The following is a 21,500-nucleotide window of genomic DNA, read 5'->3' as shown; positions in this document are numbered from 1 at the left end:
CATAGTGACACCCAATATCTAAGTTACATTTAAACCAGTGTGGGTGGCACTGGGAGCAGGTGGGTAAAGTGTCTTGCCCAAGGACACAATGGCCGTGACTACGATGGCACAAGCGGGAATCGAACCTGCAACCCTCAAGTTGCTGGCACGGCCACTCTACCAACCGAGCTATACCGCCCCAAAAATATAATGGAAACAATTTCCTCAATGTTGCAACTGTCAACCATGGTGCAATGCGTTAGTGCTGGGCTCATAAACTGGTACCTAATACTGTATGTGTCAGGAAGATAAGAACATGTATGTTAACTTTGTACAGAAAAATTGTTAATATTTATTTAAAGCCCTACTGAAATGAGATTTTCTTATTCAAACGGGGATAGCAGGTCCATTCTATGTGTCATACTTGATCATTTTGAATGTACAAAATGCATGTAAGTGGCCACTATGCACATGCTTCAAATTGTTTTTCTATGTGGTCGTCACTGGAAAAAAGTTTGGACACCCCTGGCCCTTACCCGTCTTTCTGTCTCTCGCCACAGATGTCGTCCCCAGCGCCTCGCTTGTCCCAAAGGACCCGTCTCATGTCCTTGGAGGAGCTGACGGGCTTAGTGGCGGGGAGGCGCAACTCTGAGGAGGCTCGACTCCAGCTGCTCAGAGTAAACGACCCCAGTGAGACAAACAAAGGGGCCACACCCAGCTCGGGATCCAGCAAGAGGCAACATCGACTTTATTTTGATATCAATGAGTTGTCGTTTCGATTGTTTTCATTGGGATGTTTTTGTGTGTGCAGGCAGAAGAGGAGAGAGAGGGCATTGGATGCAAGAAAAGAAAATGAGTCCGTCATTATTACACAAAAGGTAGAAATATCGAATAAACATTCTAAGCACTGTCATTGTTCAATTTTAAATACTCATTTATATTTAGCCAAAAGAGGAGCCAATTGTTGCAGAGAAAAAGACTCCTGCAAGAGATGTTACCTTTCAACATGGTTCGTGCCAAACGGTTCTGCCGTTGTCAGAATTCTCCATATCATCTAAAAAGCCCACCTTCCCCCTCCCTCAGGCTGTATCAAATCTTTACCTACTGGTCGGGTGTTACTGACCAAAGCAAGTTCGACTTCAGCTGAGCTTCATGCCTTCGCCGCCACGTGCAAAAGACCCCCCGAGTGCCTCGATGCATTCACCAACACGGACCCAAGTGAGCTTTAAAACAAATGTCTTAATGTTTTTCATTGGCCTCCTTTTAACGGCACCCAACACGTCCAGGTGGTCTTCAAAGAGTGTGTTTGTCTTCCAGAGTATTCCCCCATGCTGGTGGATAAAGCTGTGTCCACCCAAGCGTTTGCAGCGGCCATTACGGCCAACAGTGAGTCACAAGGATAACGACTCACATTTTATACGCAACTACCATTGAAAAATGTGCTTGTGTGCTTTTACTCAGTACAACATTCAGAGAAACTACACCTGCGCAAAGAGAGCCGTCCTCGAGAAACAGTTGACATCCTGATATCGCAAGAGGAAAGGAATGTGGTAAGGAACTAGACTGGATATTTTGTTAGCGCTATTTAAAAAAAAAAAAAAAAAGAAAGTAGTCCCTATTATGCCTACTCAGTGGTCTAGTGGTTAGAGTGCCCGCCCTGAGATCGGTAGGTTGTGAGTTCAAACCCCGCCTGAGTCATACCAAAGACTATGAAAATGGGACCCATTACATCCCTGCTTGGCACTCAGTATCAAGGGATGGAATTGGGGGTAAAGCACCAAAAATTATTCCCGGGCGCAGCCACTGCTGCTGCTCACTACTCCCCTCAACTACCAGGGGGTGATCAAGGGGATCGGTCAAACGCAGAGGACAATGTGTGTGACAATCATTGGTACTTTAACTTTAACTTAACCTATTATAGTTAAAGATAGATAGATGTGAAGTGAAGTGAATTATATTTATATAGCGCTTTTTCTCTAGTGACTCAAAGCGCTTTACATAGTGAAACCCAATATCTAATTTTTACATTTAAACCAGTGTGGGTGGCACTGGGAGCAGGTGGGTAAAGTGTCTTGCCCAAGGACACAATGGCAGTGACTAAGATGGCGGAAGCGGGCATCGAACCTGCAACCCTCAAGTTGCTGGCACGGCCGCTCTACCAATCGAGCTATATAGATAGATAGTACTTTATTGATTCCTTCAGGAAAATTAAAATTCCAGCAGCAGTGTACTGAGTTGAGATCAATTTAAAAAAAGTAAAAAGTAAATAACGGGGGTTTAAATGGAAACAAAATAGAGAAATATTACAATAAGAATAAAAAAATAAAAAGCAACATTGGGAATAAAAATATAACAGTAAAATAGGAATATAACAAGACAAAGTAGGGAGTAGTGACCATGTTATGAAAACGTATTGCAGTTATTGTTTTGCATCCCAGCCCCAGAGAGGAGTTGTACAGTCTAATGGCGTGTGGGACAAAGGAGTTTTTGAGTCTATTAGTCCTGCACTTGGTATGAAGCAGTCTAGCACTGAACAGGCTCCTCTGGCTACTGATAACGCTAAGCAGAGGGTGACTGGCATCATCCAGGATGCTCACTAGTTTGTCAACAGTCCTCTTCTCTGCCACCGTCACCAGTGAGTCCAGTTTCATTCCGATAGAGCTCACATTTTATAGTAGTGTGCTCAAAATCTAGCATTTACCGTAGAATTTAGACATTTTAAAAGTGATTTTCCGAATAAGCCCTACTGGGAATAAACGGTTTTGTGTGTGTATAGTAGGGATGTAACGATAAACAGTATTAATGATAACAGCGGTGAAACTCAGACGATAAATATTACGGTTTTAAATTAAAATGATCAAAAAACCATGATTGATAATCCCACCACTATAAACTCACAGACTGACTGCTGCCAACTCGCTTGTTAACATGAAAACCAAAGACTAACATCTTTCCTCATTAAGAAAAAACATACCAATATCTAAACGTATATTAACATATTTCTGGTTAAACAACTAAGCTATTTTACTGAGCTGTCCGATCCAGAGCAATCATAATTTTTAAAAAATGGGGCACTTGAATTAAACCAGCCTATTTAGTTAGGGCAATTTAACTACCAAGAGTCAAAGCTGAAATGGGCACCTTCAAATTGGAATACTGAACAATGTAAAAATTTCTTACTGTCAGGTTTAAACACTGATGACATCTATTAAACAGACAAAGAAGCAAGGAATCAGACAGAATTAAATTTGGCTCAATGAGGAGACTGCGTACACCTGTACCCTTGTAGAGTGTTCCAGCACGCTCTGACGAAAGATTGTACGCCTCTTTTATTTGGACTATCCCTGATTACATGGCAACAGCTGTTTCCAAAGGAAGGGGGTCGTAAACTGCCGCTGCCTTTGGTCACAAAACAGTTCAAAGAAAAGGTGCCTAAAGGGGAGTTCAGGCCCTGCTTCCTCTCCGTTTTGTAGATCTCGGGTCAAGACAAAATCTTCCTGTGGATTACAATACAGCAAAGAAGCCGACACCTTCATGTCGCTTCCCATCCTACACAGTGCAGTTTTACAAGCCTTTAGCTTGGTAAGATCAATGACGGCTTTTGTCTGCTCGCCGGGAACTCATTGAAACACCAAGTCTTGCGATAGAAAATTGTAACTAAGTTATCACAAAACATATTCAAAGACTAAACATTTTAAAAGTGATTTTCCAAATAAGCTCTACTGGGAATACACGGTTTTGTGATTATCAGTACATATTTTTGTGGACTGATTCACTGAAATAAAAAAATGCCTATGTTTTGGGAAAAATGCTGTCAGGTAGGGAATGGAAGCCACTGACCTACCTGACATTCAATAGATCCAGAAGTGGCAATTATGCTCATCTTTTAACAGCAACATCATGCAAGGTTGTCTTTAGTTGACTGATGGATAGTTAGCAAAGTTATGGGTATTCATTTTAAGACATGCGGTGAAGCCTGCTCCTGTAAATGTACTTTAAAAGCAACCATGTCTTCTCTCTGTCTTCTCTAAATTGACTTTTCCCATGTTTTGGTGCTCATAAATAGACTCCAGGCACACATATTGCAGTCAGAACCTTCTCTTATGTTTCCTTTCTTCTTAGGATCAGGTCGGTCGCAACTTCCTGAGCGTCTTGGACATTGAGGAGGGTACATGGCATCACGATTTGCCGCCTCTTAGCTCCGGAATGCAGGAAAGGAAGGATGCTTCTGCCCCCCCGCCTCCCGTACTCACACCTGCCCAGCTTCATGTGCTTGCAACTTCCATCGTAAATAACACCCATGCTGCCCCTCGGGATTTACAACCATCAATCAAAATTCCAGAACAAAACGTCAAAACCATCACGCAATCAGGTTTGGATATAACGTATAATCCGTCGGCCTGATTTGATCTCATTATTTGTGGTGTGTTCCAGGTGTCCTCGTGCACCCTCCTCCTGTCCATCCCACCTCGTCCGGCAAAGAGCAAGAACGAGTCACTTCACATTACGCTGAGAATCCACCTGACTCTGATTTCTATAAATCCAATACCGGGACAGAAATCGATCACAGTCCTCCATCCATCTATAAAGACAATAGTGCGTCACAAGTAGATCACAGTCCTCCATCCATCTATGAAGCCAATAGTGCGCCACAAATATATCACAGTCCTCCATCCATTTATAAAGCCAATACTCCACCACAAATGGATCACAATCCTCCATCCATTTACAAAGCCAATAGTGCACCAACAATTGGTCCCAGTCCTCCATCCATTTACAAATCTAATAGTGCACCACAAATAGATCGCAGTCCTCCGTCCATTTACAAAGCCAATAGTGCACCACAAATAGATCGCATTCCTCCATCCATTTACAAATCTAATACTTCACCACAAATGGATCACAATCCTCCATCCATCTGTGAAGCCAATAGTGCGCCACAAATCGATCACAGTCCTCCATCCATCTATAAAGCCAATACTGTGCCACAAATCTATTCTACTGGGCCACAAATCGATCGCAGTCCTCCATCTATCTATAAACCCAGCACCGTGCCAGAAATCGATCACAGTCCTCACAGTCCCCCACTCATCTATAAAGCCAATACTGCGCCACAAATCCATTCTAATGGACCACCAATTGACCGCAGTCCTCCATCCATCTATAAACCCAGTATCGTGCCTGAAATCGATCACAGTCTTTGCAGTCCTCCGTCCATCCATGATCCCAAAACAACGCCACAAATTGATCACAGTCCTCCATCCAAAAACACAGCAGTCTGGTTTTCATCCCGCCTGTCTGAGCTGGATTCTCAGCTGGCTGCCCTGCAGAACATTGCTGACTGTTTGGAGAAGGACCTTCCTGGATCCACAATAGGAAATGAGGTAATTTTATGATTATATTCTCCCAATCTATCGACCCAAGTATAACATTGAACCTCGTGCACCCCCAGGGCCTAAAACAACATTGCACGTGTTCCTTATGTTCAGTTTAAAAGTTGATGGTCCGAGAGTAGTTGTGTCTAGTCAATCTTAAGGTTGCACAAAGGTTAATAGTGGTGTATGTTTTGTGTAGTTGGTCTACCAACCTGAGCAAGTCTCCCCAGTTTCAACTCCGAAGGCTGTAAGAAAAACAGTTCGACTGTCTCTCCCGGCTGAAGAGCAGAAAACAGAAAACAGTCAAAGAAAGAACACCTTTGTAACCAGTGAGTCACATTTTCTCCACTTTGACATTACATTTTTTGATAACTGCTCTATAATATTTGCTTGTGTTTCAGAATCTGCACAGGCACTTCAGCTTGTACCAGAACTTGACATCAGCAAAGTAGAGCAAGGGTATCAGGAAGAAGACGAGGATGTGTTTCGCTATCACCCAAATAACCCTGACAGAAGGAGGCCATCTCTGCATCTATCATCTTCTACTCAGCTTGGTTACGACGCCCCCTCATCCCACCAATACACCTCTCCAAGTAAATATCAAAGAAATGCACACTGGCAAATTAGCACGGCTAATTGACGGTTACTCTATAACAGGGGGCACCAACAAGGTGCCCGCGGGCACCAGGTCGCCCGTAACGACCAGATGAGTCGCCCGCTGGCCTGTTCTAAAAATAGCTCAAATAGCAGCACTTACCAGTGAGCTGCCTCTATTTTTTTAATTTAATTTATTTACTAGCAAGCTGGTCTCGCTATGCTCGACATTTTTAATTTTAAGAGAGACAAAACTCAAACAGAATTTGAAAATCCAAGAAAATATTCTAAAGACTTAGTCTTAACTTGTTTACATAAATTCATTTATTTTTTTACTTTGCTTCTTATAACTTTCAGAAAGACAATTTGAGAGAAAAAATACAACCTTAAATTAAAAATGATTTTAGGATTTTAAACACATAACTTTTTACCTTTTAAATTCCTTCCTCTTATTTCCAAACAATTTAAGTCAATGTTGAAGTTTTTTTTATTTTTTTTATTGTAAAGAATAATAAATACATTTTGGTTTAATTCTTCATTTTAGCTTCTGTTTTTTCGACAAAGAATATTTGTGAAATATTTCTTCAAACTTATTATGATAAAAATTCAAAATAATTATTCTGGCAAATCTAGAAAATCTGTAGAATCAAATTTAAATCTTATTTCAAAGTCTTTTGAATTTATTTTAAAAATTTTGTTCTGGTATATCTATAAGAAATAATGATTTGTCTTTGTTAGAGATATAGCTTGGTCCAATTTGTTATATATTCTAACAAAGTGCAGATTGGATTTTAACTTATTTAAAACATGTCATCAAAACTCTAAAATTAATCTTAATCAGGAAAAATTACTAATTATATTCTATTAATTCTTTTTTTAATTTTTTCAAAAAGATTCGAATTAGCTAGTTTTTCTCTTCATTTTTTTTCAGTTTAATTTTAAAGAGTCGAAATTGAAGATAAACTCTTTCAAAATGTAATTTTCATTTTTTTCGTGTTTTTTCCTCTTTTAAACTGTTCAATTAAGTGTTTTTTTCATCATTTATTCTCTATTAAAAAACCTTCCGTAAAAGGGAAATAAATGTGCGACGGAATGACAGACAGAAATACCCATTTATATATATATATATATATATATATATATATATATATATATATATATATATATATATATATTCATTTATTAAAGGTAAATTGAACAAATTGGCTATTTATGGCAATTTATTTAAGTGTCTATCAAACTGGTAGCCCTTCGCATTAATCAGTACCCAAGAAGTAGCCTTTGGTTTCAAAAAGGTTGGTGACCCCTGCTCTATATGTTACACCAGTGGGTTTTAAAAATGGGAAGCAGGTATCTCCTCGTTAGCACCAGATGACTGTACAACAGCGAAAAACCACTCGTGTGATCGTCAAGAGACTGGGTTGGGCAGTAAACACCATAAAATATGTTCCAGGAAATTAGGAATTCTGTTATTATCTGAGGGAAGGCTCACTTTGAAATCTCTCGCACATAATACTGTATAGACCTGAATAGAATATAATTTTAATCCTCGGGGAATCCTTTAATGCAGACCTGGGCAAATTAAGGCCATATGCGGCCCATTGCGCTTTTCAATCTGGCCCGCCGGACATTCCCAAATAATGTTTTTAGATATTTAAGATAGAAAGTGTAGCTGCCATTATGATGTGCAGTGATGTTTTCTAATGACCGGAATCCGCGCAAATGGATGATATACCAGTTACTACGGTAATCTAATTAGTTACTATGGTCATCTAATTAGTTGCTATGGTAATTACGTCACAGCAGCTCAGATGAGGCACCAAGCAGTGTGGGCGGGAAGCGTTTCTACAGACGCAGAAGGAGATTTTCACAACAAAGTTCTAAAGCTTAGGGATATATAGAATTGAATAGAATAGAAAGTACTTTATTGATCCCTGGCGGAAATTCAGCAAATATCAGATGTATCAGATTGTAAATGGGTTCATTTTGTACCCTTTGTGTTCATACTTCACTGTTTGTAGCATTTTTGTTGCGTTTCACTTGATTGTATATGTCAATCGAAAGGGGGTGTGACGTTCATATTTTGTCAATATTCAGTGTTTTATCCCTCATAGAAAAATGTTAAATTCCATTCCGTTTTTTAAGGCGGTCTGTCATAACGTTTTTAGCATTCAGTCAGACATTATTGTGAGGTTTTGTATTAGTGTTCCTACAAATAGATAAACCGGCCCCCAGATAAAAAAAATGTTCTCTAAATGTGGCCCGAGTCAAAATAATTGCCCAGGCCTGCTTTAATGTTATGAACATTATAGGTCGGAGGACTCAAAAGAGCCACAGTCATTAGAGCAGGGGTCGGGAACCTTTTTGGCTGAGAGAGCCATACAAGCCAAATATTTATAAAAGTATTTCCGTGAAAGCCATATATATATATATTTTTTTTTTTAACACTGAATACAACTACATGCATGCATTTTAAGAAAGATCAACATTTTTAGAGTATAATGAGTCTCTTATTCTTTTTAATAACATTGTTATTCTGAGGCTAACTAAAAATAAATAAAATACTTCTTACCATTAATCCGACTTCTTGAACAGGTGCGGTAGAAACCGGATAGATGGATGAAAATGCATGAGAATGGTTTGTATTTTTAACGGTATTTTTGACACTGTGATTACCAGCTGAATTATTCATTACTTATCGTGTTAAGCAATGTCAGCTAAGATTTATCCGAGAGCCAGGTGCAGTCATCAAAAGAGCCACGTCTGGCTCTAGAGCCATAGGTTCCCTACCCCTGCATTAGAGTCTTAAGTCGTATATTATTTGTTTTTATTTTTTTACTTTAATTGCTTGAATCTCAAGATCAACTTCAAATCTATCCATTGATATCAAGGTTTCTATGTTTTTTTAATGTTTATGCCAACACATATTTCAATGGCAAAAACACACGCTATGCAATATTTCCCCCCCAAAAATTAAAAAGTCAAATATTTAAGGTGAAGTTTTTTGTTTTAATTTTTTTTTAAATGTTTTTCTATGTTTTATACCCTTTTTGTCAAAGAAACACCCTTTTTTTAAACAAAAATTATGCAAAATTTTCCCTCCAAAACTCAGAAGTCAAATATTTGATGTGTAGTGGTTAGAGTGTCCGCCATGAGATGGGTATGTTGTGAGTTCAAACCCCGGCCGAGTCATACCAAAGACTATAAAAATGGGACCCATTTACCTCCCTGCTTGGCACTCAGCATCAAGGGTTGGAATTGGGGGTTAAATCACCAAAAATTATTCCTGGGCGCGGCCACAGCTGCTGCCCACTGCTCCCCTCACCTCCCAGGGGGTGATCAAGGGGGATGGGTCAAATGCAGAGAATAATTTCACCACACCTAGTGTGTGTGTGACAATCAATTGGTACTTTAACTTTAACTTTAAGTAGTTGGAGCCCTAAATGGGTCAAAAATTCACAACCACATTTATTATGATTTATTAATAACTGTTTAAGCAGTGATCGTTTTTAATAAATAATGTTATAAAACCATTGGATTATTGAGGATCCCACTCATAAAAGTGTTAAAAGTCAAATATTTTATATTTTTTACGTTGAACACTTAAATCTCTAGAACAACTTTAAATCTATTTGTTGATATTAGCCATCAATCCATTTTCTACCGCTTGTCCCTTTCGAGGCCGCGGGAAGTGCCGGACGCTATCTTAGCAGCATTCGAGCGGTAGGCGGGGTACACCCTGGACAAGTCGCCACCTCATCGCAGGGCCAAGGTTTTTTGTTAATCTTTAATGTTTTTTTGCCCTTTTTGTCATAGAAAAGTTTTTTATCGTTGATATTTTATGTTTTTGTATGTTTTGTGCCCTTTTTGTAAAAGAAAACTGTTTAGTATTGGGCAAAATTAGCAAAATCCCCCCCATTTGTTATCATGTAATTGGAGCATTGAATAGGTAAATAACACATAACATTGATTATGATGTGATTAAAATGCATCAATAACGATATCACTAACAATAAGAGAATAACAAAGTATCTATAGCATAACAATGTATCAATAAGACTACACAATTCCATGAACAATAACAAGAATACAACCACAAAAAGGTAACACCCAGATTGATTGAGAACATATACAGTATTACAGACCAAAGATGGTCTTTGCAAGTAGGCCTGTGGCTAATGGTGCTCAAGTGTACTCCGCTTTTTCTGCAAGTAAACAAAGTGCACTGTTTAACTTGTGCACTGCCTCGGCTGGGGTTGCTTTTGCCACTTCCCCTCTTTTGACCTGCCTGTAGCCTTTTGTGCCGATCCATGTGGGTTCAATGTTTGTGAAAACCACAAAGGCATTGTAACAGGATATGTCCACCATATGTTCACAAAGGTTAAGGAGCCACTTGCGAGACCGTCCTCATGCAGGAGTAGGTGGAACAAAGATTTTAGGTAGATTTTTTAGGTGGAACAAACCTGCAAAAAGATTACATGACATCAGATTGCATCATATGACACACATTCTCTTATTAACTTTGACAAACCCAAAAACAAAGACTATTGTAACTATTTTAAAGAATCATAATAAGTGACAGCATTTGTGCAATACCAAAATGTAAATGCAAAAGAGGTGAGCGTTCAGGTTGCATGAGTCTGGCTGCTGTCATGGTAAAATGGCTGCAAGTTTTGCAGCAAAAATGCAAACTTCAAACATGTGTTCAAAAACAAACACTCAGCCACACCACCAATGGGAGAAGAGGAGGGCTGATTAGACTCTCTCTTATTGGTGGCATGGCAAAACATCTTTTTTGTAAAGCTGTAACAGCGCATTTTTGATTTTTAGATCAAACAAGCTGTTCAAAAAAGAACTTCGTTTTTTTCTGATTAAGAGGAATGTTTTCATGGTGGAACGTTTGAAGTGGGTTAAAAATGTGGAAGGAGTAGTCGGCAGAAAAAAGGGTGGATATAGGGCTTTGGAAAACCAGGAATTCTGGAAAATCTGAGAATTTATTTCAACTTGGAAAAAGGGTAGTTTGACTTTCCAGGATGGTGGAATGTGTTGAAGGTGGAGTTGTTTTTGAATGGGTTGAAGAATGCTCTGCGATGAGGTGGCGACTTGTCCAGGGTGTACACCGCCTTCCGCCTGATTATAGCTGAGATAGGCACCAGCGCCCCCCGCGACCGCAAAGGGAATAAGCGGTAGAAAACGGATGGATGGATGGGTTGAAGAATGTGGGAATTGCAAAAGTTTGTAAAATGGCCAATTCATTTTGAATAGGGAAAAGGCACAAAAAAAAAGGAATTTTTTGAAATACGGGAATTTTTTAGAATTCTTGAAGTAGATAGAGCAGACAATTCCTGAACAGGCTGAATATTTACAAGTTGGAACAGTTTGAATACGATGAAAAATGTGGGAATTTTGGAACTTTTAAGAATGTCCCATTCGTTCCAATAGGATTTTTTTATTTTATTTGGGAATTTAGGGAAAAGCGGGAATTTTGGGGAAAATGGTATAAAACCTTGAATGATGTAAATGAGGTGGTGTTGATTTTTTTTCAAATCGGTAGAGAAATGTTGAAGTAGTACATGTTGAATTGAGAATTGGTTTGAAATACGGAGTTTTTTAGAATTCTTGAAGTAGATAGAGCAGACAATTCCTGAACAGGCTGAATATTTACAAGTTGGAACAGTTTGAATACGATGAAAAATGTGGGAATTTTGGAACTTTTAAGAATGTCCAATTCGTTCCAATAGGATTTTTTTTTTTAAATTGTGAATTTCGGGAAAAGCGGGAATTTTTGGGAAAATGGTAGAAAACCTTGATTGATGTAAATGAGGTGGTGTTGATTTTTTTTCAAATCGGTAGAGAAATGTTGAAGTAGTAACATGTTGAATTGAGAATTGGTTTGAAATACGGGAATTTTTTAGAATCCTTGAAGTAGATAGAGCAGACAATTCCTGAACAGGCTGAATATTTACAAGTTGGAACAGTTTGAATACGATGAAAAATGTGGAAATTTTGGAACTTTTAAGAATCAATCAATCAATCAATGTTTACTTATATAGCCCTAAATCACTAGTGTCTCAAAGGGCTGCACAAACCACTACGACATCCTCGGTAATGTCCCATTCATTCCAATGGGAATTTTTTTTTTAATTTGGGAATTTTGGGAAAAGCGGGAATTTTTTGGAAAATGGTAAAAAACCTTGAATGATGTAAATGAGGTGGTGTTGGATTTTTTTTTTCGAATCGGTAGAGAAATGTTGAAGTAGTAACATGTTGAATTGAGAATTGGTATTACGGAATTCCTGGAATTTCTGATTTTTTCCAGTCCTAAAAACAACTTTGTTTTTTTGTGATTAAGAGGAATGTTTTCATGGTGGAACGTTTGAAGTGGGTTGAAAAATGTGGAAGGAGTATGTCTATCTGTGTTGGCCTTGCGATGAGGTGGCGACTTGTCCACGGTGTACCGCCTTCCGCCGAATGTAGTTGAGATATGCTGCAGCGACCCCGAAGGGAATAAGCGGTAGAAAGTGGATGGATGGAAGCTGTCTGGACTTTGTTGATTTGATGTAGTTTCAGACATGCGTACAAAAAATATGCTTAAATTTGCACGTTTTGTTTAACTAATAATTGCATAAACGTGTAGCCTTGTACATACGACGCCCTACAATAGCCGCACGTTTGTATTTGGCTCAAATGTGTGCAAGATATTAGACGTAAACACATCCACACAATGTCACTTCCAACTCACTAACACTGTTTTTTATTGCAAGTTGTTGGCTGTTTTTTGATTTTCAAAGCAACTATGTGTCTAATATAAACATATGGTACTCTGGTGCTATTTAGGGCTGAGGGGTTCAAATTACAGCTCTAATGTGATTTGCACGCATGTCAAAGGGAAATGCTTGGGTTCATTTAGTTTCATGGAAAAACATTATAAAATTACAGGTTTACAGAACATCAAAAAATGGCCTTTATAAAGAGAGTCAATAGGCAACAAAATAGTCCTCAGGCCTACATTGTAGGCAAACTGTATAGCACATGCTTAAAATATTTTCATTTTCTAATGCAAATCATTTCTTCTTCCAACAGATCATAAGAATATTCTAACAAGAACATTGGAAACATCTGAGGAGTAAGTGGATTTTAAGTCTTTAGTTTATTCAAATTCGTATTTTATAGAACATTTAAAACAACCCCAGTTCACCAAAATGCTATTTATATGAATATATATACATATATATATATATATATATATGTATATGTATGTATATGTATATGTATATATATACACACATATACATATTATATACACACATATATATATACATATATATACATATACTTATATATAGTTATTACATATATATACACACATATATATATGTATATATATATGAGTATGTATATATACATATATATACACACATATACATATATATATACACACATACATATATACATATATATACATATACGTATATATAGTTATTACATATATATACACATATATATGTATATATGTATATATATATATGAGTATGTATATATATGTATATATGTATATATATATACGCTGTATGTATATTTACATGTATATATATATACTGTGTATGTATATATATATACACATATATATATATATATATATACACATATATATATATATATATACATATATATATATATATATATATATATATACATATATATTTATATATATATATATATATATATATATATATTTATATACCGTATTTTTCGGAGTAAAAGTCACTCCGGAGTATTAAGTCGCATCTGCCGAAAATGCATAATAAAGAAGGAAAAAAACATATAAGTCACATTGGAGTATAAGTTGCATTTTTTGAGGAAATTTATTTGATAAAACCCAACACCAAGAATAGACATTTGAAAGGCAATTTGAAATAAATAAAGAATAGCGAGCAATAGGCTAAATAAGTGTACGTTATATGAGACATAAATAACCAACTGAGAAGGTGCCTGGTATGTTAACGTAACATATTATGGTAAGAGTCATTCAAATAACTAAATATAGAAAATGCTATAAGTTTACTAAACAATCTGTCACTCCTAATCGCTAAATCGGATGAAATCTTATACGTCTAGTCTCTTACGTGAATGAGCTAAATAATATTATTGATATTTTACGGTAATCTGTTAATAAATTCACACATAAGTCGCTCCTGAGTATAAGTCGCACCCCCGGCCAAATTATGAAATAAACTGCGACCTATAGTCCGAAAAATACGGTATATATATGTATATATATATATATTACAGATGCGCGGTTTGCGGTCTCAGCCGCGGATAAACCGCGGGTCGGGCGGTTGACATGACGAAAAAATAGATTTTAATTAGATTCGGGCGGGTGGCGGTTGAACCATCCGGAAATGTTTGATATACATGGTTCTGGGATCGATATCCTTTACCATTCAGAGAGCCATTTAAGCCCCGTGTCATAAAGAGAAGAAGACAATAGGAGACGCTATTATTCTCTTGAATGACTCCCGGCAGTCACCCAGATAATAAGTATTAGGGCGTGCTATGAAGCTATTGGCTTTGTCGCCTTCTACAACATGTACGATCTGATTGTCAGTCCAGCCTCATGTTGTGTGTGGCTTCCGCAGCAACACGCACACGACTGCAAGGCATACTGGGTGACACAGAGTACACTAATGGTTGTGATATAAACAATTTTAACACTCTTAGTAATTTTCGCCACGCTGTGAAGCCAAACAATACAAGATTGACAAACACATTTCGGGAGAACATCCTCACAGTAATACAACATAAACGCAACACGACAAATACCCAGAATCTTTTGTATTCATGACACACCCTGACTATTTTATACACCCTGCTAGCAGCAACCCCCGTGCGTCGGTAAGGTGGGCGGGGTTGGGGGCGCGGGGGTGTAAAATATATTCAGGATTTGTCACAGATACAAAGGATTCTGGGTATTTGTTGTGTTGCGTTTATGTTTTACTGTGAGGATGTTCTCCCGAAATGTGTTTGTCAATCTTGTATTGTGTGGCTTCACAGTGTGGCGCATATTAGTAAGTGTTAAAGTTGTTTATATCACAACCATCAGTGTACTCTGTATCACCCAGTATGCCTTTCAATCTCATACGTGTAATTACGGAAGCTGCACACAACATGTTGCGGGACCAACAATCGGTTCGTACATGTTGTTGAAGGTGTCTAAGGCAATGGCTTCCCAGCACGCCCATATTCTTGTCATCAGGATGGACGCTATTGGATAGTCGCGAGAACGTTAGCGGCTCCAATTGTCTTCGTTACTCTGTGAAACAGGTTTAAATAGCTCTGTGAGTGATAAAGCCGGCCGACTTCTGATGTATTTCAGTGGGCGGTTGGCGGGCAGGTACGGTCCTGATAAAATGTTGGTTCGGTAGGACGGCGGGTGGATGACTACTTTGGTGATGCGGTTGCGGATGATATTATTGCCTATCCGCGCATCTCTGATATATATATATATATATATATATATATATATTTTTTTTTCCAACTGAGTTGTCCTTGTGTGTTCCCTCTCTAGGACGGCTGATGAGAGTCTGGACCAGACGGGGTTGTCTGACACTGTGGAAATACTTGAAGGCTTAGTAAGGGAAGGTTATTTATCTCAGACGGACCTAGACATGTCATTTTCGGACACGGCGGCTCCTGGCAGCAGGTATGGTTCTCACTCCTGATGTGTTCCTAATGTTGACAAGCACTGAGGTAAAAGACAACATGCTCCATACAGCAGAAGGGAGCAGTGGGAGCAGCAAAGCTGGCAGATATCCCCCAGACATGCTCTTGCAGACGACGAAAGGAGGGAGCTGAGAATGTGGATGAGGAGGAAGCATCGGGAGCGACGGTCTGTTTACCAGAAACAGAGAGCGAGCCTGCGGGAGAAAGAAATCAAACCTTTTACGACATCGACAACATCGGTCAGATCCGGCTGTCAAAGATCTTTCGGAATATTACAAGCCCTCATCTGCCTCTTCTTAATTTGCAGAAGTCTACTGGCCAAGGGACAGGTTGGAAAAACACGGAGGAAAAGCAGAAGTATGACTGTATTAATGTTAATGCGACACATCGCTTGGTTTTTATTGGCACGCAGCTTATTTGATTAGTTATATTCCAAAAAACAAAACTAAGTTTGTTTTCTGTAAATAAATCACATTTAGCAAATCTTAACATTAGTATTCTTCATATATGTTGTAGAAATGCGCAGATTGATCCGCCACTGATAAGTATCGGTTGATTTTCCTGGATAAGCACCTAAAGATTAATTTCTTTCAATGGCCATCACACACACCAATCCCCTCTAACTGACACTGTATGTAGTTTTTGTCCCCCGGCTGACAAGCGGCTAGCAGCAGCAATGTCTTTCCGAACTCAAGAGTGGAGCCGCTTCCCAAAGTTTGTAAAAATCACCTCCATTTGGTCAAAATAAACTTAACTTCTCAGTAACTTAAGTGTCAATATCACTAGAGGACAAGGCTAAATATGTTACTGGAGCGGGCATGGTAATAAGTAAGCTAACAGCTAAGATAACTTTAAAAAACAACATTTTTTTTAAGCTTTTAACCAGATTAACAGGTAGATTAATAAGAGTCTAGAGAGGATAATAGATAGATAGATAGATAGATAGATAGATAGTACTTTATTGATTCCATCAGGGGAGTTCCTTCAGGAAAATTAAAATATAACAAATGTTGGTGTGTCAGCATTATCACAGTCAGTGCACCACATTTGTGGTGTTGATATCAAGGGCAGTATTGTCAGTATATGATCAATACTAGAGTAGGTTAATGATTTTATTCGCTCAAAATAAACAACAAACTCAGGTAAAAAAAATATCTGGACACAGGAGGTCTTTGAGGGCAAAAACAAAGGATTTAGAAGTGTTATATTTTGTTCTTAAAATGTCAATAGCACTTAACATAAATAAATACAAACATGCAGTTTTTACATGTGCTCGATATTGGTATCGGCTGATCCCACTCATGGATGATCGGTATCTGAATCGGCAGCTTGAAACCCTGATCGGAACATCCCGAGTATGTGGCCCACATTAGATGGAGTTTAGACACATCTGCTTTTATTGGACATTGATGTTTTTAACTTTTGTCATTTTTGGTCACCAGGGCAATGCTTTTGAAACAATTCAACGCGAGGATCCGCGAGGCCACTGATTTGGCAAGTCAACTTGGTGGCAACCCACTCACCAGGTCCCGCGCTGCTGCGATTGATGTGAACGGGATGCCCGCCCCCGCTGTCACTGTCCGTCCTGCCTCTGCACCGCCATGCAATCGCAGGTACGGTCTTGCAACAAAAGTTCACGCTAAACTCAGATTAGCTAGCTTGTATTTTAAAGCCATATCTTATTTGCGGGCTTTCAGCCTTGAGAAAAGAAGTCTGAAGCGTCCCTCAGGACAAACACATGCCCAGCGTCGCCCTTGGACTGCTGATGTCTCAGGACAAGCTTCAGAGGACAGCAGGAGGCTACCAAGACCAGGTAGCATTGTCCGATACTGATGGTTTTAGGATTTTTATAGACGCAAACATGTGTTTTGTCTTGGTGTCAGGGACCTCTCTGTCGCGGGACCCTGCCTTCTCTCCACGGGGCTTGTTGACGTCAGCAAAGAGCCACGAGGAGCAGCGTTTTAGAAATCAGAGGCAGCAAAGAAGGCTGTCAGACGTGGAGGAGAGCGATGCAGACACCTTGAAGCTGCTTGGCCTAGGCAAGACCAAATCAGTGAGTACAGTGCTGTCTACAGCGATGTTTTTAACCATCGGCCTATGGCCAGATGTGGTCTGTATGGGCTGCAGCGGTACTCGGTTGTAGTACACTTTTGCACCACTTGTGGCAGTAATGACAATCTTAATCAGAAGAAGCCTGGAGGTAAAGTCTTAGAAGTTTCTGTGAAACTGTATTTTCATTTGCACTTAAATTGACAGTTGGTTTAAGAAACATATTACTGATATTATTAATTTAGTTTGAAAATATTTATTTGAAAGGCCTACTGAAACCCACTACTAGCGACCACGCAATAACACATGCCAATACGGCCTTTTTAGTTTACTAAATTACAAATTTAAATTTCCCGCGGAGTTTCTTGTAGAAAACGTCCCGGAATGATGACGCGTGCGCGTGACGTCACAGTGGTCCCCAACCTTTTTGTAACCGCGGACCGGTCAACGCTTAATAATTTGTCCCGCGGCCCAGGTGGGAGAGTGGGGGCATGTCCTTTTTTTTTTATTTTATTTTTTTTTTTTTCCCCCTTTGTCATGAAAAAGGGAGGTTTTTGTGGTTGGTGCACTAATTGTAAGTGTATATTGTTTTTTGTGTTGATTTAATAAAAATTAAAAAAAAAATATATATATATATATATATATATATATTTTTTTTTTATTAAAAAAAATAAATAAAAATAAATATAAAAAAATTATTCTGCGGCTGGGGACCATTGCTGTAGAGGACATATTAGCGCGGCACCATTTGCGGTTAAAAGTAATCTCTTTTCATCGCGCAATTAAACAGTATTCTGGACATCTGTGTTGCTGAATCTTTTGCAATTTGTTCAATTAATATTGGAGAAGTCGAAGTAAAATGATTGAGGTGGGAAGCTTTATTAGCCTTTAGCCACGGTGATTCCTTGTTTAAAATTCCCGGAGGTGAAGCTTTACTATGGATCAAAGCAGTCAAGCGAACATAGTTCCCGACCACTTGTCAACCGGCAGTTTTCGGTAAGAAAATTGTGGTAAAAAGTCGCCTCTTACCGGAGATCAGCTGAGCTTGCACCGTCCATGCAGCTGCCGTCGACTTCCCTCAGAGACTGGCGTCAAGACACCCGTGGACACACCCCTCCGACTATCAGGTGCTATTTAATCTCACTAAAACATTATCAACACAATAGAAAGATAAGGGATTTCCCAGAATGATCCTAGTAAATGTGTCTAAAAACATCTGAATCAATCAATGTTTATTTATATAGCCCCAAATCACAAATGTCTCAAAGGACTGCACAAATCATTACGACTACAACATCCTCGGAAGAACCCACAAAAGGACAAGGAAAACTCACACCCAGTGGGCAGGGAGAATTCACATCCAGTGGGACGCCAGTGACAATGATGACTATGAGAAACCTTGGAGAGGACCTCAGATGTGGGCAACCCCCCCCCCTCTAGGGGACCGAAAGCAATGGATGTCGAGCGGGTCTAACATGATACTGTGAAAGTTCAATCCATAGTGGCTCCAACACAGCCGCGAGAGTTCAGTTCAAGCGGATCCAAGACAGCAGCGAGAGTCCCGTCCACAGGAGACCATCGCAAGCGGAGGCGGATCAGCAGCGTAGAGATGTCCCCAACCGATACAAGGGAGGGGGGGACATAGGAGAAAGAAAAGAAGCGGCAGATCAACTGGTCTAAAAAGGAGGTCTATTTAAAGGCTAGAGTATACAAATGAGTTTTAAGGTGAGACTTAAATGCTTCTACTGAGGTAGCATCTCGAACTGTTACCGGGAGGGCATTCCAGAGTACTGGAGCCCGAACGGAAAACGCTCTATAGCCCGCAGACTTTTTTTGGGCTCTAGGAATCACTAATAAGCCGGAGTCTTTTGAACGCAGATTTCTTGCCGGGACATATGGTACAATACAATCGGCAAGATAGGATGGAGCTAGACCGTGTAGTATTTTATACGTAAGTAGTAAAACCTTAAAGTCACATCTTAAGTGCACAGGAAGCCAGTGCAGGTGAGCCAGTACAGGCGTAATGTGATCAAACTTTCTTGTTCTTGTCAAAAGTCTAGCAGCCGCATTTTGTACCAACTGTAATCTTTTAATGCTAGACATGGGGAGACCCGAAAATAATACGTTACAGTAATCGAGACGAGACGTAACAAACGCATGGATAATGATCTCGGCGTCTTTAGTGGACAAAATGGAGCGAATTTTAGAATCAGTCCCAATGCAATCGCCTTTTTTTGTTTTTTAACATTATTTATTTTTTTTTTTTTTTCTAGTCCTTCGCTATCAATATCATCATCCACGAATCTTTCATCCTCGCTCAAATTAATGGGCAAATTGTCGTTTTCTCGGTCCGAATAGCTCTTGCTGCTGGAGGCTCCCATTATAAACAATGAGGACTCTTGTGACGTCATTGTCTGCGACTTCCGGTAAAGGCAAGGCTTTTTTATTAGCGACCAAAAATTGCGAACTTTATCGTCGATGTTTTCTACTAAATCCTTTCAGCAAAAATATGGCAATATCGCAAAATGATCAAGTATGACACATAGAATGGACCTGCTATACCCGTTTAAATAAGAAAATTTCATTTCAGTAGGCCTTTACCACTGCGTAATTGCATTCACATTTATTTTATTTGTAATCGGTTTTATTTTTGTAAATAGCCTGACCTAACGGGGACATCGGGGTGTTTGGTCTGTTGCCGGCATCGAGGTGTTTGGTCTGTCTCCTATATAAAACATGATAATATTTGTGATATACACGTTTTCATATCATTTAACAAGGTTTAACCTGACTAAGCTCCTGCAGCCTCAGTCCCCGGGTAGATAGAGCATTGAGGTCCGCAAACAAACTGCTCCTGTCCGTCCCACGCTCCAGACTCGGCACTAGGGAGGACAGAACCTACTCTGTGGCTGCCCCCAAATTATGGAACAATCTGCTTCTGCACAAACACAAGATAATTTTAAATCCTTGCTAAAAACATCTATTTTCACAAGCATTCTGCAAAAAGCACCTGGTTTTGTCTTGTTTTACCTCAACAGTTTTAACTAAAGTGTGCTGTTATTTATTACTGTTTATTGTATCCAAAAACATTTTCTGTCAAAATTAAAAAAGCCGATACATTTTATAAGAAGAATGAAGTGATGATTTCCAGGCTTTCAGGGACCACATAATGAGTTTACACTGGTCATTTACAGTATCACCTAACCAAGGTATTTATTCTTATTGACTGATGTCCATGTTCTGGTTCCAGACAGGACTTGTGGACACGCAGAACGATGGTGCCCCAGCTGGCGTGTCGGGTATGGACTGGCTGGACAGAGTGTCAGAGAGCGGCGGCAGCAGCCTTAGCGAGATCGACTGGGCGGCCATCGAGAAGATGGCAGCTGCAGAGGAGCCCTGACCTGAAACTCATGTTCCAGATAAATGATGTGCCTTTTCTACGTATACACCTCAAGTAGAAATAATAATGATCATGATGAAGTTTTAATTTGTCCATAGTTTAGAGTTTGATCAAGAAGTACACAATAGAAGATTAAAATAAAATTAAAAAAATCGGTCTTAGCCTGGGCCCTGGAGTGGGGGTGCAGACTGAGGCCAAGGGAACAAAACAACAACTCATAGCCATAGTACACATCCCTCTTACATGTGTGTAAGAGGGAAACATCCAAGAACACAGAGGACATTAAAGACATTAAAGCAGCAGATACAACCTGAGTGTTCCTGAGCGTGGTGATATCCTTTACACACTGATGTGAATGAGCTCTGGCCTAGCGAAGCCGG

General features: G+C 39.2%; 1 protein-coding gene across 9 annotated transcripts in view; it reads left to right on the top strand.

Moving 5' to 3' along the window:
• cplane1 (ciliogenesis and planar polarity effector 1) overlaps positions 1-21,434 on the top strand; it is a 165,729-nt gene extending 144,295 nt beyond the window's left edge. For 7 of the 9 annotated variants that reach the window (XM_061875724.1, XM_061875725.1, XM_061875731.1 and 4 more), the window contains 18 exons: positions 540-715; positions 791-857; positions 925-988; positions 1,063-1,197; positions 1,297-1,365; positions 1,441-1,529; positions 4,102-4,351; positions 4,414-5,363; positions 5,554-5,683; positions 5,756-5,947; positions 13,032-13,074; positions 15,517-15,651; positions 15,724-15,910; positions 15,979-16,028; positions 17,114-17,284; positions 17,369-17,484; positions 17,555-17,724; positions 20,971-21,434. In XM_061875724.1, coding sequence (XP_061731708.1) covers positions 540-715; positions 791-857; positions 925-988; positions 1,063-1,197; positions 1,297-1,365; positions 1,441-1,529; positions 4,102-4,351; positions 4,414-5,363; positions 5,554-5,683; positions 5,756-5,947; positions 13,032-13,074; positions 15,517-15,651; positions 15,724-15,910; positions 15,979-16,028; positions 17,114-17,284; positions 17,369-17,484; positions 17,555-17,724; positions 20,971-21,120 — 3,144 coding nt within the window. In that variant the 3' untranslated portion in view covers positions 21,121-21,434. The remainder of the gene's footprint in view (positions 1-539; positions 716-790; positions 858-924; positions 989-1,062; positions 1,198-1,296; positions 1,366-1,440; positions 1,530-4,101; positions 4,352-4,413; positions 5,364-5,553; positions 5,684-5,755; positions 5,948-13,031; positions 13,075-15,516; positions 15,652-15,723; positions 15,911-15,978; positions 16,029-17,113; positions 17,285-17,368; positions 17,485-17,554; positions 17,725-20,970) is intronic. The other 2 variants (XM_061875732.1, XM_061875729.1) reach the window with 1 other exon arrangement.
• The last annotated feature ends 66 nt before the right edge of the window (positions 21,435-21,500 follow it).

Source organism: Nerophis ophidion, linkage group LG17 (genome assembly GCF_033978795.1).
Source record: "Nerophis ophidion isolate RoL-2023_Sa linkage group LG17, RoL_Noph_v1.0, whole genome shotgun sequence".
Taxonomy (NCBI): domain Eukaryota; kingdom Metazoa; phylum Chordata; class Actinopteri; order Syngnathiformes; family Syngnathidae; genus Nerophis; species Nerophis ophidion.
Note: the sequence above shows the minus strand (reverse complement) of the source record. Positions and strands in the feature narration are given on the sequence as shown.